This window comes from Oryza sativa, chromosome 7 (assembly GCF_034140825.1).
Source record: "Oryza sativa Japonica Group chromosome 7, ASM3414082v1".
In the NCBI taxonomy this organism is placed as follows: Eukaryota; Viridiplantae; Streptophyta; class Magnoliopsida; order Poales; family Poaceae; genus Oryza; species Oryza sativa.
This window is the reverse complement of record NC_089041.1, coordinates 2079543-2105241: the sequence shown is the minus strand read 5'-3', so window position 1 is coordinate 2105241 and position 25699 is coordinate 2079543. Positions and strand designations below refer to the sequence as shown.

General features: G+C 40.0%; 2 protein-coding genes, 1 long non-coding RNA gene and 1 other non-coding gene across 17 annotated transcripts; 3 read left to right on the top strand and 1 right to left on the bottom strand.

The window, feature by feature from the left end:
- Nucleotides 1-235: 235 nt before the first annotated feature.
- On the top strand, nucleotides 236-1161 carry LOC136357307 (uncharacterized). Its single transcript, XR_010742531.1, has 2 exons — nucleotides 236-334; nucleotides 888-1161. It is a non-coding gene; the product is annotated as an uncharacterized lncRNA (long non-coding RNA).
- LOC112939771 (small nucleolar RNA Z105) lies at nucleotides 576-645 on the top strand. Its single transcript, XR_003243642.1, has one exon. It is a non-coding gene; the product is annotated as a small nucleolar RNA Z105 (small nucleolar RNA).
- Nucleotides 1162-2257: 1096 nt separating the features above from the next.
- On the top strand, nucleotides 2258-9877 carry LOC4342365 (uncharacterized). 14 transcript variants are annotated; one of them, XM_066312380.1, is made up of 16 exons: nucleotides 2258-2842; nucleotides 3497-3879; nucleotides 5036-5235; nucleotides 5634-5801; nucleotides 5934-6245; nucleotides 6702-6860; nucleotides 6946-7098; nucleotides 7206-7385; nucleotides 7495-7665; nucleotides 7835-8182; nucleotides 8295-8432; nucleotides 8559-8684; nucleotides 8760-8892; nucleotides 8973-9072; nucleotides 9147-9261; nucleotides 9460-9877. In XM_066312380.1, the coding sequence occupies exons 1-13, from the start codon at nucleotides 2461-2463 to the stop codon at nucleotides 8872-8874; spliced, it is 2835 nt and encodes a 944-aa protein (XP_066168477.1). In that variant the 5' UTR covers nucleotides 2258-2460; the 3' UTR covers nucleotides 8875-8892; nucleotides 8973-9072; nucleotides 9147-9261; nucleotides 9460-9877. The 14 variants fall into 14 exon arrangements, with proteins under 14 accessions (XP_066168477.1, XP_066168473.1, XP_066168470.1 ...); XM_066312376.1 differs by having other exon boundaries at nucleotides 7763-8182; nucleotides 9147-9179; XM_066312373.1 differs by having other exon boundaries at nucleotides 7763-8182.
- Nucleotides 9878-10408: 531 nt separating this feature from the next.
- LOC4342364 (probable UDP-arabinose 4-epimerase 1) lies at nucleotides 10409-13934 on the bottom strand. Its single transcript, NM_001402994.1, has 11 exons — nucleotides 13677-13934; nucleotides 13137-13300; nucleotides 12727-12854; nucleotides 12506-12619; nucleotides 12302-12409; nucleotides 12081-12172; nucleotides 11866-12007; nucleotides 11689-11789; nucleotides 11467-11596; nucleotides 11167-11311; nucleotides 10409-11052 (listed from the first exon to the last, which is right to left on the bottom strand). The coding sequence occupies exons 2-11, from the start codon at nucleotides 13198-13200 to the stop codon at nucleotides 10811-10813; spliced, it is 1266 nt and encodes a 421-aa protein (NP_001389923.1). The 5' UTR covers nucleotides 13201-13300; nucleotides 13677-13934; the 3' UTR covers nucleotides 10409-10810.
- Between the last annotated feature and the right edge of the window lie 11765 nt (nucleotides 13935-25699).

Genomic DNA, 25699 nt, shown 5'->3' with positions numbered 1-25699 from the left:
TTCGAGGACGATTTTGTATCCCAATGACAAGTTGAGGGACCTTCGGTGTACTTTTTCCTTCCTGCAAACAACGCAGCCTCAATCGACTTCGGCTACAAATATTGGGATCACGCGGGAAGGCCCATTATACTCTTCCCAGCCCATGAGCTTTTATCGGGCCCAACACCGCATCCTACCTAGGGTTATCAGAAGGGCGCCGCATATAAGACCGAGGTCCCAAGCTCGCGCCGCCGCCGCCGAACCGAGCCGCTTCTTCTCCAGACCTTGGAGCTCGCCGTCAGGGAGGGAGAGGAAGGACAGAGGTGAGCGGCGCGCCGCCGCGATGAGGGCCAAGGTGAGTGACTCCTCCTCCTCAACTCTCACGTTGGATGGATCTTGTTTTGATTTTGTGGGTGTTCTCTTATTTGTGTATGTATGTATGGTTCTCGCTGGTTAGCAAACAAGTTTACTACTAGTAAAATCTTATCCGTTCCGTTGTGGACATGGGGTCAATCGAAGCATTTATCTGAGAGGATTACCGTGTTAAAATGTTGTTTGATTGAGTGATTGTATACCTTTTTTTTTTCCGGATTGGTTTGGCATGATGAGGAAATCAATCGTTTCTAACTGATCCACTGGATGAGAAATTCCTCCTACTCATTCTGAATGCTAAAATTTTCTTTCATAATTCCGTGATTTGTGTCCAGTTTTGCGGTCATTTTGATTAAGCACGCCTTGCCTTATGTGAGATGCTGCGAAAAAAAAACTGTCTCTGTTATGCCCTGATGGCCTGATCTAAGATATGAGCAGCCAGAGTTTTCTGTGTACCGACTGCATTTTGGGGGATTTCGTGTTTCCTTGCAAGTTTTTGCTTCTGTTTAGCTAAAATTCTTTGCTCTGGTACGCAGTGGAAGAAGAAGAGGATGAGGCGGCTCAAGAGGAAGCGCCGAAAGATGAGGCAGAGATCCAAGTAATCCCATAGGCGATCGACTGATGGAGGAGGAGAAAGCGTCTTTGGCTCTCACTGCTGTCATCTCATCTATTTAAGTTGTTTAGTTTCCTTTAGTAAGAGAGAAAAAAAACTAATCAATGTACTTCTCTTGATCTTTGTCATGGGAGTAATTGATTGTACTGGACAGCAATGTTTCCATAATTCTATTACCTGGAGTTATCTGTCAGCAATTCTCATTGTGTCTCTTCTCTGTAAGAGAAGCTGTTCATCTGCGATTGTGATTGTGGAGATCTGAATTTTTTTGCTTCTTTCCAGTAATCCAGTGACAGTTTGCGTCTTGATTATTTTGCATTCTGTCGGAGTCTCTAAGATAGCTTGTTTTTGTCATTTTGAATTGGTATTCAGTTTCGGATACCATTCAGAGATTGCGAAAAATGCATTCAGATAGCTTGTCTTTGCGGTTGCGAATCGGTATTCAGTCTCTAGATAGTTTGCAGCTTTACACTTTTCTACACACGTAAACTTTAAACTTTTGAACTAAACACAACTTCAAACTTTTGAACTAAACACAGCCTCAGATGGCTTGTAGATTGCGGTTGTGAATTGGCATTCTGTTTCAGGCAGCGCTCGCAGTGGGAGTAATCTCGATTTTGGCATTCTGCTGGTTGTTCTATTGCATTTCTAGTGCTCTGTCCACTGTATATGATGTTACCTGTTTGCAGTATATTGAAATCTGCAAGCAAGTGGATATTATTCACAAATTCTCACTCACTCAAAACAAATTCCCTGAACCTCCTGAAATCTGGAGTGGACATTAATATTTCGAATTACTTGTTGCAGCGTGGATTCGCCAGCTTATCAAATGAACACAGATTTTATACACTGGTGTAATTAGTTTAATTGATTACAGCGCTGCCTCAGATTTTGCACGCACAGATCACCAGTTCACTACTCCCTCCGTCCCACAATATAAGGGATTTTGAGTTTTTGCTTGTAACGTTTGACCACTCGTCTTATTTACTTTTTTTTAAATATAAAAAACAAAAAGTTGTGCTTAAAGTATTATATATAATAAAGTAAGTCACAAATAAAATAAATAATAATTTCAAAATTTTTTGAATAAGACAAGTGGTCAAACATTGCAAACGAAAACTCATAATCTCTTATATTAGGGGATGGAGGGAGTACTTCAGTTCATCATCTAGAAAAAGCACCTCGGTAGCTTGTACGTCAACGACACAGGAAGGCGTATTCCATGTTCCCGTCAACGAGATCATCAAGACGAGGAAAATTTGGAAAAGAATCCCTCTCCTCCTCCTCGTAACCGACACGCCCCCGAAATCTTGCGCCGTTTCGATGGGGGAAGCCGAGGCTTCCTCCTCCTCTTCCTCGCGGAAGATTTCAAATCCCTCCTCCACTTCTCCAACGCCTTCGCCAACTGGAAACCCCGAATTCCCCGCCGCCTCCCCACCCGCGCCGCAAACCCCTAAACCCTAGCCGCCACCTCCACGGCGGCGGCCGCCGTAGCCATGGATTTCTACTCCGACGACTCCGACCCGGACATCGACGAGGACCTGCAGAGGGACCTGGACGCGCTGCGCCAATCCTGCATCCTCTCCGGGAACGACCCCGACGCGGCGGTCGCGCAGGTCTCCGCCTGCCTCGCCGCCCCGCCGGCGGCGGCGGCGGGAGCGGAGGTGAATGGCTTGTCTGATGACGACGACGAGGAGGAGGACGAGGATTTGGCCCTCGTCCGCAGCATACGTGAGAATCTCCTCCTCAACAAGGCCTCGCCGTCCTCGCCCCTGCCGCGCCCGATCTGCGCCTGGCCGCCCTCCGACTCGGAGGACGACGAGGACGACCTCGAGACGCTCCGCGCGATACAGCGCCGGTTCTCGCACTACCACTCCGGTGAGTTGATTCGCTCTCCCTTTGTTTGTTCGCGGCATATGCTCTAAGATAGGTTCCATGTGGTGTGCTAATCGATTTATACATTAGGACAGGAATAGGATGATTTTGTATGATACGACCTGGGAATCCGAATAACTGGGATAAACTTGCAAGGTACTTGACTCTTTGATCAAAACATAAATTACCCAATTCAACTCGTCTTCTATAAAATATGCTCTTGCATCGGTATATAATGTTTTTATGGGTTCTCTAGGGTTTATACTTCCTTAATTGTTGTAGCTGTAGAAGAAATTTAAGCTATGTAACACACTTGCTACATATGGTGTTATCTTCATCAGACCTTACTTCTAAAACATGGAATAGAATCTGTGCAAACTATATTTGTTCCTTAGAGCCACCAATATAATATATATAATTGAAGAAATAATATGATGTAACTAAGTCTCTGACGTATAGATATATAGTAAGTAAATTACATGTGGAGAACAGCCATGTCAAGTTATTTGTGTTTGTTCTTTTTCAGCTGTACATATCAATAGTTCAGTACATAATTGAAAAAAAAACATGTACAGTCTTTGTGTAATTCTTGATGCAGCAAATGAGTGTTTCATTGTACTCGAATGAGTCCTTAGTATTTTGATTTGCTTAATGCAGGTACCTCCAGTGGGTCAGAGATGAACACAAAAACTGAGGCATCAAAGGAAGGGAGTGGCAATATTTTTGGAAATGAACTTGATGAAGAATTTGATGCGGAGAAGCACAATAAAGAGGCAACTACCAGAACTGGGTTTCCTAAAGCTGCCTTGTTGTTAGTGGATGCTCTTAAGAAGAACAGAGCATGCCAGAAGTTCATTAGAAGGAAGATGATTACCATTGAAGCAAAAATTGAAGAAAATAAGGATCTCAGGGATCGTGTAAAATGTCTTTTGGATTATCAATTAAGCTGCAGAAAAGCATTTGGCAAAATTTTGTGCCAAAAGGAGGATCCTCGTGTTAGATTGATCTCCTCTCGAAAGCCATGTGCACAATCAACGAAGGTAATTATCATTTTGTATCTACATCTATGTATCGGATGTTTGCCAATGACATGCCTATGGATACATATCTGACATGGACTTTCTATTGCCTGAGAGCCACCAAGATTCGTGATTGTTGTAGCCAAATCGATTTTGTACATTTATTTGTAGTTCGCGAAGGTAGTTGTAGTTTCCTGTATGAACAAAAGTTAGTTAGTTTTGTATCGCGTGAACTAAATTAGAGTGTCTTCTGACAACTAGGATCATTTGCTGTTTCCTAGGTGGCGCTGGGTACTATTTTTTTGTTCTATGACATGTTAGAATTTTCCCTATGGTTGAAATGTATGACTTGTTCACTGTGATCAATTTGTCATGGAATTTCTAGGCATTGTTATAGTTTTATTGTTAAAAATTCGTACAAATTTTGTTCCACTACTTATATGGCTTGAAACAATGAATTTAAGGCAGATATGTTTCCCATTTACGTGACATCATTTTATGGCATGCTTAACATGGGAGTAATGTAGTTGTGTAGCACAAATTTATTAAGAGAAAATAGAATGGAGTAAAGTTATGTTTTTACCCCACAAAAGTTTCTTGTAACTTTGACAAGCTGAAAGTGAGCATCACTTGTTTAAGTTACTTTACTGACAATGTATGCTGTTCATCTGTTTTGATTTCTCTTAATCATCAATTCCACTTAGTTTTATATTAATAAAATAATATATAAGTATGCTTGTTATGGTGGATCTTGTCTTTGGAAAGTTCACTTTCCAGTTTCAATAAAGAGTTATATTGGAAACTAGCACTGGAAATTCAACTCTAAGATCAATAGTCCTCTTAGTTATGCTATGCTTGAGATCTTTTTACTGTCAAGAAGGTCGTACTTTATTTTTGAATTGCAGCTTGAGTAAGTTATTTCATGGATCAACTCAGTTGATGTGTCATTTTATTTTATATACATATTCTGTTGTTATTCTGACCACTGAGATTTAATATTGAGTACATGTTCCACAAACCTTCATATCTGATCTCTCCATCTTCTGGAGTTTTTCTTTTTTATATTGCTTATGGGCTCCCAATTTCTTGCAGCCATGTTTGATTAAGCAAAGTATCCTTTTAGATTTGCTATTAGTAGAATGCATATACTTACAATGAAGCAAATCTTTTGGTGCAGAATAAAGATAAGAAGACACCTGCATTATTTCTTGGCCCTGCAGATAACCCTCATGTTTCAAAGTACAAAATGGTACTGAAGCAACTCCCTATGTCTCTTCAGAAGCAACCGTGGTCAGATGTTGAGAAAGAGAAACTTGCTAAAGGAATAAAGCAGCAATACCAAGAGGCATTGATTTTGAACTCGATCAATAAAGGAAGGTGATACTGAGTTGTTTAACAGTTTCCATCATCGGGGGCATTTCTCGTAAATTTTGGGTGATATTTTATTTCGTGAATTAGTTTCTTGTAAATAAGTGTTCTTTATCCTTTTTGATGATATTCCCTAGTTTTTCTCTTTAGGTATTTTTTATGGTTCAAGGATGTGAAAATGAAATGAAAGATATTCTATGTCTTAATGTACTGCTTGAATGCCTGATCACTGTTTGTTAGTGTTTTCTCTGATGGGGGCAGTTTTCTGCTCCTGTCTATATCTGCTATTGGAGTATTTGTTTTCCACATGAAATGTAGGATCGATGCTAATCTAGTAATCTTTATGTTTTTCCTGTAATTTTACTGTGCTCTGCCAGATGTTTAAAATAATACTTGTTATGATGCAGTTCCACCGGTGACTTCAGTGCTGTAGATATGGCATATGCACTGACGAATACTGCTGGCAATTTTGAGGTTACTCCCGAAAGTCTTAGATCGGTCCTGCCATTAATAAACTGGGACAAAATAGCTGCTATGTACCTGCCTGGTCGATCTGGTGCTGAATGTGAATCGAGGTACTTTCACTTTTGTTATTTTTAATTGCTTCAAGTATACATCACAAGTCCCCTCTCTTTTATGTGCCTTGCAACACGTATTGACCTGTGGACAACTTGTGATTCTTAAAGAATTTCGCTTTCCTTGTCTAGGTGGCTAAACTTTGATGATCCATTGATTAGTCATAATGCCTGGACTGCTCGGGAGGAAAAAAGACTTATACTAACTGTTCAACAGCAAGGAATGAATAACTGGATTAACATTGCAGTTACATTGGGTACTCACAGGACACCTTTCCAGTGCCTTGTTCGTTATCAGCGAAGTCTTAATCACTGCATATTGAATAAGGACTGGGCTGAAGAAGAAGATCTTCAACTTCAAGCTGCTGTCAACACCTTTGGAACTAATTGGCAACTTGTATCAGCTAGTATGGATGGTCGCACTGGCAATCAGTGCTCTAACAGGTGATTTTTTTTTTGGCCTTCTCTTGCAATTGGCTATTACCATGTGTGATTTTGCTCTTTGTTATTGGCTACTTTCGGTGTTCATATCTTACATTTTTCTTTATATTTTAATCTGCTATCTCATGCCTTTGTTTTAGCAATCATGAATATCTGGAGCTTAATATCCTTCATAATCTTTTGTCTTGCATTCGGTGGAGAACCTCTGCCATATGAAAGAACCTAATGGTTATGGTTGTGGTGAATCTGCCATCCCACCATTTGTTTATGTAGTTAGATCATTTGTGTATGTAGCATGTAATAGAGCTCTCTGTGTTTTTATGTTCAGTTGCATATTATTTATGTTTTTTTCCGATAATTATTTTCTGGTTCAGAACATAGGATATATTTATTTATTATCCATTGTAAGTACATATTTTTAGCTAGTATTTCACATGTCTTTACGCTCAAATTTTGTAGGTGGAGAAAAACCTTAAACCCTGAAAGGTCAAGAGTGGGGAGATGGTCTCTTGATGAGGATAAACGCCTCATGGTAGCTGTGAAGTTGTTTGGGTCTGGCAGCTGGAATAAGATTGCTCAGTTCATTCCTGGTCGCACACAGAGTCAGTGCAATGAAAGGTAACTTTGTAATTTTAACATTTTAGATTTTACTCCACAGTTTAGTTTTGGATGGTAATCCTAGTTATTTGTGGTTGTTAAACAGGTGGCGCAATGTTCTTGATCCTGATATAGATCTTGGGGAATGGCGACCTGAAGAAGACTCCATACTATTGGCATCAGTCGATGAGTTTGGGCCTTGCTGGTCCAAGATTGCTGGGGCGAAGATTCCTCACCGTACTGACAATATGTGCTTGAGGTAACATTATTTTTAAACTTATATTCATTTTATTATGACAAATTGCATCAATAGTTTCATCCTGAGGAGAAACATACTTGCTAATATTATGCTGTTGTCAACTTCAGAAGATGGAGAAAGTTGTGTCAAGATAAATTGCCTTCAGTTAAGGCAGCTCAACAAATAAAGAAATCCATTCTTCAATGCAACTTTGTTGACAGAGAAACAGAGCGACCTGCCATTGGACCCAGTGACTTAATGCCACTTGTTCGCTCCAAAGTTGATGGAAGTGATGAGAACACTGTGAGGTACAGCTTCTATTGAGTTTCAATTCTCAATCTAATAGTAGAGTGTGTAGCACAAAAATATGATAACTTACTTTTATGTTCTGTTTTTTTATCAATCTCAATTTACCAGTGCTAAAGTCAGGAAGCCCCGAAAACGTTCTAGAATACCATGTGAGGACAATGTACTCCCTGGTGACACATCAAATTCTTCACCTTCTATGAATCTACCTCTTTCTGAATCTATTGATGCTGAGGCTGCTGTAAACACAACCACAGCAAATTCAAAGAAGAAACCATCTAGGTATGATTCATAACATTTAAACTTTACATAGTTTAGTTGTAATGAATATGCATGTTCTGTTTCCTTATCACTAGTTTCTTGTGTGCTTGTTTTACAGAAGTAGATCGAAAAAGCAAACTGATGAAAATCTTGCTGTCTGTGATGTCAACAACTCTTCTAATTGTTCTAGTGGAGCCAGGAAGAGAAAGAGATCTATTACTGACAAAAATCAAGTTGTGCAAAAGAAAATGAAGGGGTCTATCTCTGGTGATAATGAGGCTGTCGTAGAGACAGTGGGCACTATCAGTGCTGATAATGAGGTAGCCACGAAACGGAAGACTGGCTCTACATCTGTTGGTGAAGAAGGCACAACCAAGAAGACAACGAGGGGCTCTCTCTCTGGTAAAGGAGAAGTCAACAAGAGAATGAGGGGCTCTATCTCTGGTGTTCAGAAGGGAGCAACCAAACAAAGAATGAGGGGTTCAGTCTCTACTGATAATCATGGTGCTGTAATGAAAAGCAAGAGAGCACCATCAAGGTAATAATCGTGTTTTGGCATGTCTTTTCCAGATAGAGTTTACGTGAAAACTTTAGAATTATATTTTCCCTTGAGTTTCAATTATACCAGTATCATTATTTTCTCTCGACAGGAAATCAGCCGAAGAGAACTCAAAAGCTGATAGCATGGCTAATGCAGCCTTTGGGTCGGACCTTCCAACTGTGGCTTCTGAAGATAGAGATGCTAATAATGGAAATGTGAAAAATGGGAGACTCAAGTCAATGCCGAGGTATTTTACTCTTCCCTAGTCCAATTTATTTTTGTGTGGGCATGTGAATGTTGAGTTATCGATTAAGGATGGCTGTTAAGGGTCAATTGAGCTTTGAATTAAATTTCTCGAGCTTTTCATTTGCAGACCCAAGCAGATAAACATGACTGAGGGATCTGCAGACAAATTTTCCACATCCACGCGGCTTGCTGATTGCATGTCATTCGGCCGAATCAATGGATCCAGCAGGGTTGCAAGACACTTATGTGTGAGGTAGCAGAACAGCCACCTTTTCTTTTGTCATACTACTAAAACCTAAGTAGTTGACATTTTTTTGATCTGTTTCAGTGTCAAGCCGTTAAGCAACATGATCCAATCAAATGGACCTTCTGATGTGTCAGCTAAGGATCCCACTTCTGCTGAAACAGATCCCACTTCTGTTGAGAATAGCAACACCGCTTGAACCTCTATTGACTATCAGGTCTGAAATTTGGAATGTGTTATGCTTTCTGCTGGTGGTAATATGTACTGACAAGTTTCCATTTCTTTCTGTGCATAAAGCGATACTCGGAGCTTTACTTCTGCGGATGTGGTATTGTTGATAGGTGCAACTTCTTGAAGTGGGAGGAAGATATACATGGGAAAAAAATCATATTCAAAGGTAGTAAACATATCAAGTAAGTCTTTTCAGACAGGAAGAATGTTCTTATCCAGTAATTTTCCATGTCCAGGAAGATTCCCAATCAGCTGAAGCTGGCACATATCATGGTATAGTCCAAGGACAGTGTTATGCGATGTCTAATTACAAATGAACAGGGGATCTCAGTAGTCCCAGGATGGTCCTACAAAGGTCTCAAATTACGTGCATATGTGGATGATTTTATCATTGGCTTTAAGATGCAAGCGTGATGGCACTTGTCTCTGTACTGAAAAATCGACACCACAAATTAATTTACTAGTTTTTTTTTAGAAAATAGAAATTTTCAAGGAATGAATTGATTTTTGTTAGTTCGGTGGATGCATTATCGTGTTGCTTGCTCTTCTGCAGGAATCTCCATAAAACAAAACCAGCGCCTTCTTGATGTGATCTGTTACTGAACCGGTACACTGGTAGTTGTAAGTATAGTAGATGTTAACTGGGGTCATCCTGTACAACTGTACTCTTATTATAGACTCGAATTAAGAACAACCACTGACATGCCATCTTCCACCGTGAGAATAGAAAACCATTCTTTACCATATTGGTACCCAGTTTTGTATGCCATTGGGGATATCAAAATGGTGTACTAGATTGTAACTTGTTATCCGGAGAGTTGGTAACTCGTTTCCGGTTGGTGTACAGTACTTGTCCTACTTGGTACCTGGACGTGAGTAGTTCATCTGATTCTGAAACAATGGCATTTTCATTGATTTGAAATCGCACATTTCTCATAATATGAAAATTAATGGCATTTTCATTTTTTTGAGTCGCACTTCTTATAATTGGATAATTAATTTCGTTGGCATCAGACCTGTACTGTACACCCAACTTATGTCAGTTGATTAACTTTCTGGTCGGTTGATGGTACCCGTACGCACGGAAATCTTTATTAAATGACGAGGCGAATTTCTTCCGCCTGGCGCATGTGTTTTGTTGTTGCTGTGCTGTATTGCATATAGATATAGTAGTAAATAGTTTCATATTATTCTACTTTCTCCGTTTCACAATGTAAGTCATTCTAGCGTTTTTCATATTTATATTGCTCCGTTTCACAATGTAAGTCATTTTAGTATTTTTCACATTCATATTGATATTAATGAATCTAGATAGATATATATGTCTAGATTAGATAGATATATAGATTTATTAACATCAATATGAATGTGGGAAATGCTAGAATGATTTACATTGTGAAACAGGGGAAGTAATAATAAGATATATGTTCACCAAACCAGTATAACTTGACAATAAACAGATTCTTTTGCACCAGATCGTTTGAAAAAAAAAAACTCTTTAAGAGAAACAAACCAATCTGCTTCTAATTCCATTGTAAATTGCCGCATATTTTTTTGTCGGCACGGTGACCACAAAACGTTTTTCGGTTTGATGACTACAAGAGGGTAAGTACTAAGTACACTGTACACACCCTTGCAGTTCGGTGAGAAACCAACCAGGATAACAATTCTGAGGATAGCTTGTTGGATTTTTATTGTATACTGAATACATCAACAATATTACAATCTTCTAAAATCCTCCCATAATATGAATCTCAAGAATTGAACGAATGACCATAAGCGCTATATTACATATAACTTCTGTGAGTGAGCAATTGAAAGCCCTTGATGATGAACATTCCTAAGAATATATCCACCTAAGTTTTTAAGTTTTCAGCCAATAGATGCTACAGGGTAAATTCTCTTCACAAAACCATGGCCTGAGGGGGTCCGTAGCCGCTCCGGTGCTTCTTCTGCCATGTCCAGGCAACCCTGAGGCTCTCCAGGAGATCGGTATGTTGAGCAGTCCAGTTCAGCTCGCTGTTGATCTTTGCGGGATCGCTGTACACTTCGGCATAGTCACCGGGTCGACGAGGGAAGTAGTCGACCTTGATGTCAACTCCTGTTGCCTTCTTGCAAGCTTCGACAAATTCTTTCACTGACCTACCTGAACAGCCAAGTGGAATGAACATATGTTAGCTAATTAAGATGCTGAAAATGAGTTTGCATTCATGTTTTCCCTTATAATGAACTTATGATCATAATAGAATACGATCTTGACCTTTGCCTGTGCCAACATTGTATATGCCAACTTTGCCCCTTTCCGCCTTGTTGAGCGCCTTCACATGGGCGTCAACGAGGTCAGTGACATCGATGTAATCTCTTACACAAGTACCGTCAGGTGTTTCATAGTCAGTACCTTTAACCTGTAATGGAAAATGCTATTAATCAGCAATCCACTAAAAGCTAAGCAATCCTTATAAATGTGAATCTCAATGAGTAAGCAATAGGCTATGCTAGCAGCAATCAGGGCACCCTGTTCTTGAATGTAATAATTGAAATACTGGGAGTGAAGATGTACCTTCAAACCAGGAATTATCCCCAGTGCAGCATCAAAGCATGCACCAGATATACGGCCATGCTCCCGTAATTCAGGTTTTGGAGCCTCGCCAAGCCTTCCTTCAGGGTCAGAACCAATGACGTTGAAGTATCTAGAAGTATTAGGTTACATATTCGTAAGTCAGGAATCAAATGGTGGTTTAAATAGTGGGTTTCATGCTTTTGTTTTGTAAACGGTACATACCTTAGAATCATCACAGCCATGTCTGCCTTCTTGGATTTGGAAAAATCCAAGATGATGTCCTCTGCCATCTTCTTGGCTTTACCATATGGGTTGATCGGAAACTGTACAGTAGGATTTGGTGAGCAAAAGCCTTCAGCATTATCTGAAAGTAAAGAGGATGCAGAAGCAACAGCTGACCTGGGGAGTTCCTTCGGTGATAGGCATCTTCTCGGGTTCTCCATAGGTGGCACATGTGCTAGAGTAGATCAGGGTTCTCACATTGTGTGCTGCCATAGCCTCTAGCACAACTAAAGTGTTTGAGGTGATGTTATGATAGTACCTGTTTAAAATGTTTTCAGTATCTCGTGTGTCTTGTGGAGAGGTAATTTGATGGACAATAGAGACTTTAGTACCTCAAAGGCTCAAGTGTGCTCTCACCAACATAAGCGACAGCAGCAAAGTGCATGACAGCATCAAAAGCATTTTCTGCAAATATTCTATTAACCTAAGCATGTGCTAAGGAAAAAAGATCTTTCAAAAAATTCCTTCATCATATTTTGCCGCATTTTGAATGAAAGATATATCTCTACAGAAAAATTCGATTTGAGTTATTCAGAGAAATAAATCAGGATACAGCTTTTGGATCGCCTAAATCAGCATAGATGAACTGCAACCGCCCAGGCTCTGAAAACAAGTTCTGAAGAACCTTGATTGCCCCCATATTTCCTCTTGAAAGATTATCCTGCAGAAACCATATAGGCACAAGCATTCCATAAATTGCACTACAACAACACCAAATTCGAGGAAGAAATGGCAACACAAAGTCGCGAAGAAGTACCACTATGGTGACTCTGAAGGAATCTTTCAGCAGCCGAAGCGCAGCGTGCGAACCGATATATCCAGCGCCGCCCGTCACTAGAACATGCGTGACTCCGGGTTCATGGATGGAGAACTGGACACATCACACAAGTGAAGAGTGAAGACAAATGTTAGCTGCCTGACCATGAATTGTTCATGGCAACATACAGAGCTGCTGAAAAACATCTGAAATTGAGTTACCACACTGGGAGTCCTCCTATGGCAGGGCGGCTGTGTGAGCATGACGACGCACATGGCGGTGAGGAGCGCCACCATGAGGATCTTACTGAGGTACCGCGGCTTGCGCTTCGGATCGGAGAAGTCCATGTCTGGCACAACATGATGAGCTCAAATTCAGAGGCATGTACAACAAGGGGAAAAAATATTTCTAGCAAAGGACTAAAATTACAGAGCTCAAACCATAAAAAAACCAAAATTCCTGTTGCACAAGCAACAACTGGACCCAACTATGAGACAATCAAAAGGCACTTGCAGATAATTTTAGAGCTATCCAATTACATGAACCAACAATTATCAACTAATTCAGAAAAAAGAGAGAAAGAGACAAGGTTATCAGTAAGATAGGGTGAGATGGAAGGAAGCAGACAGACCTGAGATGAAATACCAAGATCTGGCAGGCCTCTGCTGGGGCCTGTTCCTGTTGGTGGGAAGCATCTGGAGCAGCAGCAGCACACCAAATCCCCTCCCAGAAAGAATCAAAGTTCCTCGGAGACAAGAACGCCAGAGATGATTCCTCCTGCTCACTGCCGGCCACCTACAGCGGCATCGAGGAAGAAAATCTCGTCAGAATCAGCGAGAGGACAGCACACACGACGCGGCCACGGGTCGCAGGAGCAGCAGATCCAACAACCACACACACGCAACTTCAATCTGATTTAATTACAGCTAATTCACCAGCGAAAAGAAAGCAGCATCGGCGCTGGCATGGATGGATGGATGGAGCGATGAAATTGCAGCGAACACGCGTAAATTAAGCCGCCAAGAAAAAGGGAAAAGAAAAGAAAAAGAAAGAAAAGAAACAGCAAGAAGAAGAGGAAGGTAGCTTCGCACCTAGCTTACCAGAACTCGTTCAGGATAGCAATGGCGGCGAAGCAGATCAGAGGAAAAGAAAGGTGAGCTTTAACACTTACCCGGACTAGTAGCCTACCACCTGCTGGGACGACTTGGCTGGCTGCCTCGGCGACGGCGGAGGAGAGGAGGGAAAGCAGGGGAGCCACCTACTTCCCGAGGCAGTGGCGGTGGTCCTAGCTCTCCCTCTCCCTCTCTCGTTGGCCGCGAGAAGAGGCGAGGCGAGGTGAGGTTGTTGATGAAGTGAGAAGAAGAAGAGGCTTTGAAGGGAGGAGGCGGCGCTGGCTGCTGCTGCTGCTCTGTCCGGTCGAGGGGGGAGTGGGGCCCACGCGGAGGAAGGGGACACGTAGCGTATGCGAGAGGGGGTGACGTCGTCGCGTATTTGCTGGGCCCCACAACCTCATCGGTCGGAACACGTCTGGGAGCACTACGAGGAGGTTCAAAATATTCCGTGTCTTTCGCTCTTTTTTTTTGTTTTAATAATAATAATAATAATAATAACTGGGGAAGAAAAATACTGCTGCACTATGTATATATCGCCGACACGCTTCCACTGTATTTGTCCTGAGGAGTTTATTTTTAGAGCTTCTTTTATTTATGCTAAAATAAATTTGTTGTTCGTAATTATTATATAGAAGTTTATAAAAGGCAAAGATAAATGTAATAGGAATAGATAAAGTGAGGAATAATTATATTGGATTTAATAAATTAAGTTGGAATATTCTAGTCTTTTTTTTATTGGTATATGTGTGGGATGGGTGAAAAATAAACTTATTTTAAAAGGATGGAGTATTTCTAATCCGTGTGCTTATTTGAAAAACTTTCTATATATAATTGTCTTATATCGCTAGAATTTAATTTTTAAAATTTTTAAAATTTGAACTATTTATTTACGCCCTTCAAAATCTATCATAAAATCTGAATATAGTACCTAGTTCGAACGGACCTACGTACTACTACATATTTGCATCTTCGAGGTTCAATTTTCTTTTTCTTTTTCTTATGGGAAATTCGGTCTCGATTGGTACTAGTAGCATTTTTACCGAGAGTGGATCACGAGTAGAGTGTACTGCTGTGTTTGTTAAATTTTGAGTGTATGACAGTCGGCTTGTTCCAAGAATCCAAGGACAAGTTTCACTTTTTCTTATGTACTCCTAACCAACAAAAACCGGCAACACAGTGTGTATAGTGGAGTACATAAGAAACTTCTGCAAACACATATAGGTTCTATTTAGTTCACAAACAAAAATCTTTCAGCATGTCACATTGAATATTTAGACACGTACATAGAGTATTAAAAAAAACTAATTACATTGATAGCGTGTAAATTACGAGACAAATCTTTTAAACCTAATTGTACCATGATTTGACAATGTGGTGCTACGCAAACATTTGCTAATGATGAAATAATTAGGCTTAATAAATTCGTCTCGCAGTTTCTATGCAGAATATGTAATTTATTTTGTTATTAGCCTACGTTTAATGTTTCAAATGTATGTCCGTATATTCGATGTGACATGCCAAAAGTTTTCGATCGCGAACTAAACATGCTCATATACTACTACGAGCATAGGGGCACTGTAGAGTGTTGACTTGGCACGACGAAGAAATGAATAATACTAAAGCGTTGGACGAGCCTAACAAAACCACTTATTATCATCGAATTAGTGGGACAATTTTGTTATAAAAACATGATTCCAACATGTAAACCATGAGCAGCTAGCAGGCATGACACAAGATCAATGTCTTACCCGGAAACTACTTAAATCAACCGTGTATTCCAACACAAAACGACAGTCGGCCAAAGACTCGTGGACATAAAGCCCGAGCAGCCACATATACTATGGATTGAGATCCTCTAACTTACGTCCTTTTAACTTATGCCATTTTTAACTTATACCATTGACACGTGTGCCATCTACTCAGTAGACCCACATGTTAGTGACTCAAAGTTAGAAGTAAGTAAGAGAATCCTCTTCATATGTACTATCTAAGAGTAAAACTCGCTTGGCAGCCCCTAAAAGTAATGTTAAAGAATGTACACGTGTGGGTTTGCTTGGTTTGCTTTAAATCTCAAAACTAAGGTAGTACATTTTACGATCAAGATATACACATCGAGTCGATCTATATCAGTTGGAAAAGGTAAAGTCGTCATCTATCGCTATATATTATGCGTGTTATCTTCTAGATTATTTTTTGTATTTACATACTTTTATCCTTTATGTATGTCGCTCTCTATTTACTTTTGATTTATAAATGATAGTTCACGTAGAAAATTTTAATATGCCTGAATTTGAGTAAATTACACAAGCGGTCCTTAAACTTGTAATGAAGTTTCACTTAGGTCCACGAACTTGCAAAGCGCGCATCGAAATCCTTAAACTTCCATGTCATCCTGGTCCAAAGTCTGGTTTGACACCGTGATCTTGCCTATATGTCATGCCACGTGGTCGATGACATGGCTAATTTTTCTTTTTCCCTTTTTTTCTTCCCATCTTTTCTCTCCTTCCTCACCTCGCGTGGAGAAAAATGCGGCAGAAGGGAGAGGAAGGAGGCAAAGTGGAGAAAAAAAGGGATAAGAAGGGAGAAAAAAAGAAGGAAGAAAGGAGAAAAAAAATAAAAATTCCATGTCATCGTCCACGTAGGTAAGACCACAGTCAAACGAGACTTTGGACCCGGATGTTACATTAAACCAAGTTTAAGGATCTCGATGCGTGTTTTGCAAGTTCATGGACCTAAGTGAAACTTCGTTATAAGTTTAAGAACCGCTAGTGTAATTTACTCCCTGAATTTTATCGTGTAATGCAATTCAATGCACGAATTAATTCACAATGAACTTGTGTAGAAAAGGCTCTTACTACAACAATAACAACAATAAGAGCTAACACCATATGATGTTTAATAAAATTTAACATTGTTATTTCAAACAACATTAAGATCCGATCATTTCTTGCCTGTTTCAAAGTGCACGGAAAATTTAGGCTGTACATATGAAAAATAAGTTGCACCATGAGGTTGGTGGATGATGCGCTACCCTCAGCTTCAGCTAGCTCCCACCGGTTGAGCTTTCATACATAGACAGTACTACTACTAGGTAGGTAGGTGTCCACACCACCTAAATCTACGCCCCCAATTGACCATCTTCATGTGCCAATAATAATGCATCATCCACTCTCTCTCTACCTTATCACAGCTGAGCTTTGCCAGCAAACACATGACTTATTTTTTTTATTTACTATTATGTTTTTCTTCCCCTATTCTCTGCTTGCATGTAAAATAATAAATTAAGAAGGCCTAAAGACTAGTAGTTAGGATCTGATTGCTTCATCCATGGCAATAATAAATTTATGGACAACACTTTTTATATATGTGTGTTAATAGTAGTTTGAAGAGACAAGACAATGCTGATAAATAAACTACGATAAAGAAAATCTTAAATTAACTTAAATTGAAATTTTAATATATTTTCTCAAACGATTTCTTTAGCCTCTGATATCCAAACAAACGATGAGAGGCTATCATGCTAAAGCTAACAATGTCTTTATATATAATATAGTAGAGGGGAGTAAAGTTAATTAAGATAATGTGGGAAGCTTAGCATATGCTTTGACAGATGACATACTGTCTGCCTAGCTTCCTTTTGAGCAGATGACATACAGCCGGGCCATCTGATTGATTGATTTACTGTTCGATCCTCAGGGGAGCAAGTGTACATGTGCCTTCCTCAATTATTGCCATTTGCTACCGAACACCTCATCCTAATTTGCATGCTTTTGGATCTTTGTGTGACAGTGTGAGTGTTCCACGGTGGCAGCAAAACGGTTCGATTTTTTTCTTTAAAAAATGAAAAGGAAGAAAAAAGAAAGAAGGGAGTTCTGCCTAGAATTATTGCTACGAATTATCTACTTCATTAAAAAATAAAAAATAATCTTAACAAATAGTTTAGAACATGGTATAAACAATTCCATGAAAATAATTTCTTTTTAGAAAATATATTTTCAAATTATGGAGCAAATAATTTGTGGCAATTATCCAACGAAGTAGCTAAAATGAACATGTTTTTTTCTTTTAAAATGTTCAGCCTATGTCAAATAAGTCAAAACAACCTAAATGTTCAAATGAATATGTATGAATCTTCCGTTCAAGACACTATATAACTAAGCAAGATAATAGGAACATGTTCTCGCTTGTTTAATATAACTAGATAGTTTTCATGATTTGTATGGATCAAGCTACTACTTGTGTTGTTAATTTGGCCGGATGCAAAATTGGCCAAATAAGTCAAAGTTGTTAGGTCTCACATCTCAATTATGCAATTTAATTAAGCTCGTCTTCAAACTGAGCTACTGAAGATGACACACTCTGCACGGACCTACCCTTTGTACTGGTATATACTTCACTGGCCTTAATTTGCCTAACTTAGCGTTGTCGTTTTGTGTACACATGCATGTTTTCTTCTTTCTTTTTTAAAAAACAAAAGAAACGTCGTCGACTGTACATTTAAGGTGCTGGTGACACGTGTCCATTGTCCCACAGAGGTGGGGCCTGCATGCAGTGAGAGAGCAAAGAAGCAATCGTCATAATTTTGTTTGTACTAAGTACTAATTAATTGATTGATTGATTGATTAGAGAATGTGTTCCTGGTCTGAAAATAAATTTTGTTTAAAGAAATCATAATTTTGAGTCCCTGTTTTTGGATGGGCTGTAGTTTAGGCCCAATTTCGTGGGCCTAATTTTATGGGCTGGATAGATTTGTGATGAAAAAGCCCAGAGTGGTGGAAGCATACCATCGGGCCTGTTCGGCACTCAAGTCACAGCAAGCAGGCATTCGCAAGATACTGTGCAAGATTTCTCTCTCGACGCCGTTCGCGATTTTTCTTTTCTCAATCGACTTCCTGCCGAAACATAGTTAGCAAATCCGATATAATTTGACCACCAATGCACATAACATGTAAAAGTTGGGAATCACGAAATATACTTGATTTTAATCATATTTCTCCGGGGATATCATTTCTAAATTAAACTACTCCCTCTATCTCGAAATATAAAAACATAGTACCAGATAGGGCATTTCCTAGTACTACGAATATGGACAAGTTGCCTGTCCAGATTAGTAGTACTAGAAAATATCTCATCCAATCTTAGATTCTTATATTTTAGAACAAAGAGAGTAGTAATTAAGAAGATGCGAATTGAAGGATAAAACTGGTTACAGATGGGACCTATATATAAAGCTAATAACATATTAACATATATACTCTGAACTATAATGGTTTGATTGGTCGATATCTATATAATTCATCCGTTTTTTAATATAGGATGCTATTGACTTTTCGATATATGTTTGATCGTTTGTTTTATTTAAAAATACTATGTAAGTATCATCTATTATATTGTGATTTTTTTAATCATTACAGATATTTTAAGTAAGGGTGGGCATTTGGTCTTCGGGTAATTTGGGTAAAAAGAACTCTTGTCTTTTGAAACTGACAAACGAATTTGGTACCGGAGATTTAGGACTTATGGTCTCGGTACTCGAAATACCGGTTTCGACATAGTATTCGGTCTAAACTGAGAAAGGCTACACTAAGAGTGGCCTAGTAGGGGATGGTGGATAGAGACGGAAACAGAGGTGGGAGATGGCTCAACAAGGGGGCAAGCATGCAATGGAAGAGCTGTTGCCTTGCTGAAAAGGAAGGGTTTCAGGACTATTGTACACTCGCAGAGGATGGGGAACGGAGGCAGATGAAAGCATCCTCTTATAGCACAACCGATGCTCCTAGAGGTGGGGATAGATCGAGTCAAAGGTAGTCTATCAGAGCTTGATTGGTGTTCCTCGATGGAGGATGGATAGAAGCAAATGCCTCCATCGAGATTTAAGGGATCAACAGGAGAAAGAAGACAAAAGTGGTCAACAGGATTTAAGGGAGGGGAATGAGGGTCGTAGAGGGGTTGTCAAACATTCATTGGTGATCTTTTGTTGGCTCAGACCAACAAGAGTCCAATGACCTAAAGTTCGGTTTATTTGGTCTCAGACCCAGTTTTTTTAGTCTCGGGTTTTAGTCTGGTGTTTTTCCATCATTAATTACTTTAAAGCATGGTTTATATTTTTTACATATTTGCAGAGAAAATTGAATAAGATAAATTGTTTAACGGCATTATATATATTTAAAATTGGAGGGAGTTGATATATAAGATGGTACAAATCACATCAAGATGCCAAATTAAGTAGCACGCATGCATATATACGATCGATCATATCGTGTACAGAGGATATATAACACCTAGCTTAGCTCTGGATCTACAGAGGACTCCTATGTTTATAGTACAGTACAGTACGTGCCAAACAAGTCCTAGCTACACAAGTGGGTAGCTGTCACGCCTAATTCATCACGTGTGCAACCTATTCTGACACGTGCGTGCAATATATCGATCGATCGATGAACAGGCTGTCTACTATACTACTGCGCTATACGAACGTACGATTGATAGAGGTATATAGGTATAGTTAGCTGCATATATACTGCATGCGTTAACTGAAGAGATCGATTAATGAGTAAAGCTAACCCTAATTAGCTCTAGGTATGCATGCGTGTAATAATATGTGGTATCTTCTTTTGTTTGCAAGTGTGTAGTGGTTAATTAACGTACTTTCTACCTCTGCCTTTTAACATGTAACGTAATTGATTCTTTTAATTCATTTAACTATTCAGTTTTTTTTTTCTAAATGTGTTTGTACAAATAGATAATATAAATACACTAGACATGCTTCAAGTATTTTGATGATAGATTCCGGCTTTGGAACACTAGATTCCACATATATAGTACAAATTATACACTAGATTCCAGCACTGATAAGGGGGCATCAATGCCGGTTTAGAAACCGGCACCCAGTGACGGAGCCACATAAGCTGTACAGCTTTTTCACTAACATCCTTGGGAGTACTAATTTTTTTATGTATATTTACTGAATTTTACGTAAATGATCATACTAAAATATTAAGCAATGATAATTAATTGATCCCACAGGGTAAAATTGTTAGCACCGCCACTGCTGACACTGATGTGCCTTCCCAAAAGCCAAAAGAAACGAAAAAGAGAGACCAGATCGAAGAATCAATTCATGGAGTCGATGCTTTTGAGTGCCCCTGTGATCCACATCCTGATCCATACTCTAATTGGTCCTTATTCAAGAACAAGCTCAAGGACGCCACATATCCATTCAAGAACAAGAACTAAATCACAAATACAACATAATAAGAACAAGGACCGCCAGTACATGCTTCAAGTCAAAAATAAAATAATCTAAATATCATACAACAGAATAAGCGGTGAATCACATCGCATTACCATGACGCCACCGTTGTTGGCCAGAGGCTGAGGATACTGCCACCTCTGCTGCTTATCATGGAAGTACTGTAGCCCGTGCTGGTGTTAAGGTTGCCAAGGACATCGAGAAGGCAAAGGAAGGCAGGTCGGTGAGGTTAGAGGAGGCCTGATCCGGTGGTCCCTGACCTATAAGCGCCCAGATTTGATCGCCTAGCTAGCGATGGGAACGGAAGGGAGAGGAGGAGGCCACCATCTCCCACCAGGGCGATCGCCCCTGATGTCTAGGCGGTTGGGTGGGAGGGGAAGGGAGAGAGGGAGGCCACCATCATCAGCCAGGTTAGTCGCCCCAGGCGTCTAGGCGGGCAGATATGGTGGCCTTGCCACCAGTGAGGGGGAGACAGGTGGAGGCCAACATCCCCGTTGTTGTCACAGTGACAACATTTGCCAGGCTGACCACCATTGTGCCACCTTCGTGGCTTCGTTCTCCCGAGCGGCCTCCGTTGCCTCTCTAAATGGTGACCAGGAGATAGAAGAGATAACAAGGAAGAAGGGAAAGATCAGGAGGACCACGGAGAGTTTGACGGGAGGCAAATGTGGCTGGAATAATCCATTTATTACGAGCCAATAGACTTAAGAATCTGTTCCATTTCGATCGGTTTGGGCTCTAATTATCGGTGCCGGTTTACCTACAAACGCAACATTGATGAGTACCCATTAGTGCCTGTTCTTGGTCGAATTGTGGTTGTTGTTAAGTAGAAAAACCCTAACAGTGTTGTTTTTTTTCCAATCGATGGTGATAAGGCGGTACCAATCAATGTGTTGTACACTCCGCTGCACTGATACTGCAGAAGAATCTTTGTCTTGTCTTTGTATCGAAATGAGAGAAGCAATTAGAACTAGAGAACTTTGATAATTAAGCTTGATTGGATGTGAGGTTTGACATGTACAGGCTAGGTACACAGATGCATGCATGCAGGGGTGGATCCAGCGTGGGTATTAGGTGAACTCGAGTCCTCTCTACCCCACTGGATCAACATTGTAAGAAGGGGAGATGAAAGGTAAAAAATAAAGAGAAAATGAAGAGTAAGTGGGACTGATTAAAGAAGGAAAAAGGAGATAAGTCCGCTTTAAATCTTATTTTGGATCTGCCTCTGCATGCATGTTGAGGTACAGCAACCCAACGCATGCATATGGCAATGGTAGTGTGGGCGTATGGGCTGTGGCATACTCGTATGCAGGTGCATGCATGCAGCCGATAGGCTGGCTAGCTAATACAGTAGTCGCATCATGCATCAGCGAGGAGTAGCAGTGACGACGATGCAAGACGACCGTACCAGCATTTATATATAAAAAATAAGTTTATTTTACATCCGTCCTCCACATACTAATGTAAAAAGAGTAGAATACACACACTTTATTAAATCCCAATATGATTATTTCTATTTTTATCTACTTTCAATATATTAATTTTTTATTTTCATAAACTTCGATATAATAATTGTTTAAAAGTTAATTGAATTTATGGGGAAAATGATCTTATTTTAATATGATGGTAGCATATGCAGATCAGTCGACTGATCGATCAATATATCTAGCTATCAGCGGCTAAATAAGCTAGAGCACGACGACGACGACAAGTCGACAAGAAAAGAGAGTAGATAACGACGACGACAAAGACCGAAAAGGCCATGGCAATGGCATGCATGCGCTTGAGTTGACAGGACGGCGCGGCGAGCGGCCGGCCGGCGCCGGGACCCGCCTCTCGCCGGCCGGCCGGCCCCGCCGACGCCGACTGACTCGCGTCGTGATGTGATGGACGCATGCATGCATGGCTCTAGCTATGAGCTGCTATAGCAGCTGCAAGCTAAAGTTTTGTTCGATGCATACGCAGCAGCTTGCCCTCCCTCACGCCCGAGCCCCTACTACTGTCCTGCACCCTGGGCCTGCATGCCCCTGTCCGTGCAGCGCACGCACGTTCACTCATTCAGTCCCCCCGTGGATCATACTGCTTACTGCATGCCATGTCTTATCATGCATGCATATTCTTTTCGGCATACTCTCATCCCCGCCTCAAAATAAAACTCAACATGCCTGGGCAAGTCTTTAGCCAGATTATAGATCACGTCCTATGTTTAGATTAGATTATTTTGGAACGGAGAAGTAGCGCCCAACCTACCTATATAATTACTCTGTTTCAAAACAAACAAACAAAATTAGTACGAAACATGCATGGCGATATATATTGTATATATACTAAAATTTTAAGTTGAGTTGAGATGGTTTCTTGCTAAATGGAAGCTAAAATTTTGATATTGGCCGGTTATGTGCCTATTAGAATGTGTTACTTCTCCTTCTCGTAACAATTCCAATTGTGATATTCTTATACGTACGCTATATATATTTACAATGAAGCTACTATATTCAACCTTGTATTTTTTCCACCCAAAATAAACAAACATAATATATATGGAATGTGACATTGTTCACTAGGATGTGTCATTCGTTTATTTATTTTGAGATAGAGGGAGTATTATCCTGCTATAATGTTTGGAAGTGCATGGTGGAGTCAGCTCTCCGGCCGGACTGTGCATAAGTCACCACCCGGGCGGGCTCGATGCTATATATTGTGCCCACTCTCCAAAGACGCCGAAAACAAAACGTGAGTAGATATTGTCCCACTCTCCCACTGTTCGGGCTCCATGCATGCCAGGCATTCATCTTGGATCCACCACTTCTATTTACCTGACCATGCACAAGCTTATAATTAATTGTGCTGACAATGTGCTTCAGGTGACGTAATTGACTAATACGAAAAATTCAGACGACTTATAAATAGCGAAATTTAATTAGCTATATGCATGTGTTAAGTTGGCGCAAAAACGAGCTTGCGCGTAACAAGCACGACGACCATACTTAGTTGAAAGAGAGTACAAGCTTAATTAGGAAGATAGTGCAAATTAAGAGACACACAAACATGCCATATATATATGTACAAGTGATGAAATTGAGTTTCAGCCCCTTACATCGGGGCAATTGCTTAGGGTGTTCTCAACTACACATTTTAATTTCTACTCCTTCGTTTTTCTCGCTCACGCTTTCTAAATTGTTAAACAATATGATTTTTTTTCAAAAAAAAGTAAAATTTTTATTTTCAAAAATAATATTTATCCATTTTAAGTTTTTTGGCTTATATTTAATTAATCATGTGTTAATATGTCATTCTATTTTATCAGATGAAAGGTTCCTAAACCCCTAAGGCCTTGTTCGGTTAATTCTTTTGTATGAAATTATTTTCCCTCAAATCCCTTCCAACCTCTTTCAACTGGAGGATTAACCGAACAAGGCCTAAGTGAACAACGCCTAATATTTATACAACCAAGTGTAATTAATTGCAGTGTACAATATAGACCTCTGAGTATAGTAAGAGATTTACTCTATTTATATATGATGTACACTGCCGTGTAGGCTCATGTCAAGGTGGTCTTATACTATTGCACATGCCTTGACTGGGTGTCCATATTTTCGCAGCGTTAGGATGCAACCCACTTGTAAAAAGAGGGAGGTGGGGGGGGGGGCACAACTTGGACATGACGATCGGTAATAGAGGCTCAATGATCTGATAGTGATCGATGGTAGTGGCTTTCACTGTGATAGGCAGACATAATCGATGGTAGTAGGCTCACTTATAAATGGATTTGTGGGTTAGCCACTCTATATCCCTAAACGACTAAACATGGAGTCGTTGTCCCAGTATAGTGGCTCATGTTCTTGGTTATGTGGCATTAGTTAATGATCTTACCGGACGAGCGTGGAAAGTGATAATATGGCTTAGAGAGGTTTGAGCTAAAGGCGCCCCCATCCCTACCGATGAGGCAGGCTGATCAAGGGCATGAAGTAAAAGACGAAGTGTAGCTCCGTCACCCTTCTATAAGGATCCTGGAATGGAGGGTTGGGTCACTAAAGATCTTTCCCTCCATGTTGCTCTAACGGAAGAGACTCAAACCCCTCTGATGTGAATTTGGGGGTTCCGATTCATTTAGGAGTTAGCCTCCATATTCATGTGGTATATCTTAACATCTTTTCTTTTGGGTGGCCTTGCATGTTTTGGTTCTTCTATCAGGAATACACTATGACTCTCTTTAGGGAATTAAGATTTTGTTAAACATTTGGTTGGTAGCCAACTTCCGAGAATTTAGAAAAGTTAAGTCTTTCGATTTCTAGCTTCTAGTTTTATTTTAAGATTTTATAGCTATAAATTCTTAGAATCTGGATGAGAATCTAAACTGTTAGGAAGCGGAGATTTGGAAAAAGCTATGGCTAGAAACTCCTTCAAACAAGACCTAAAGCTCTGTCCATCGAGGTGATGCCGGAGGGAGTTTCCTCTTATCGCAAATCACACCTTTCAATTCCAAATCATGCCTTTGTACGATGGGTAAAGGGCTTAAGAAAAAAGCCAAAAAATTTATTACATAAATAAATATTGATAGAAAATGTATACTCTTCCCATTGTACTATTTCACATATTGTGGTGTGTACTCCTATCTTTAATTCTCCTGTGCAATGCACTACTACCACATTTTCAAGGAGTAATGTGATGGAAAAATTGAAAATTTGAAGAAAAAATTTAGAACTAAACTTGGAATTTAGATAAATACATTTTCAGGTAGCCCCTACCTAGCTATAGTACTACTCATATACTAGCTCGTCCAATGCACTACTACCACCTTGGTTGGCTCTATTAAAGGCCAAGCCCACT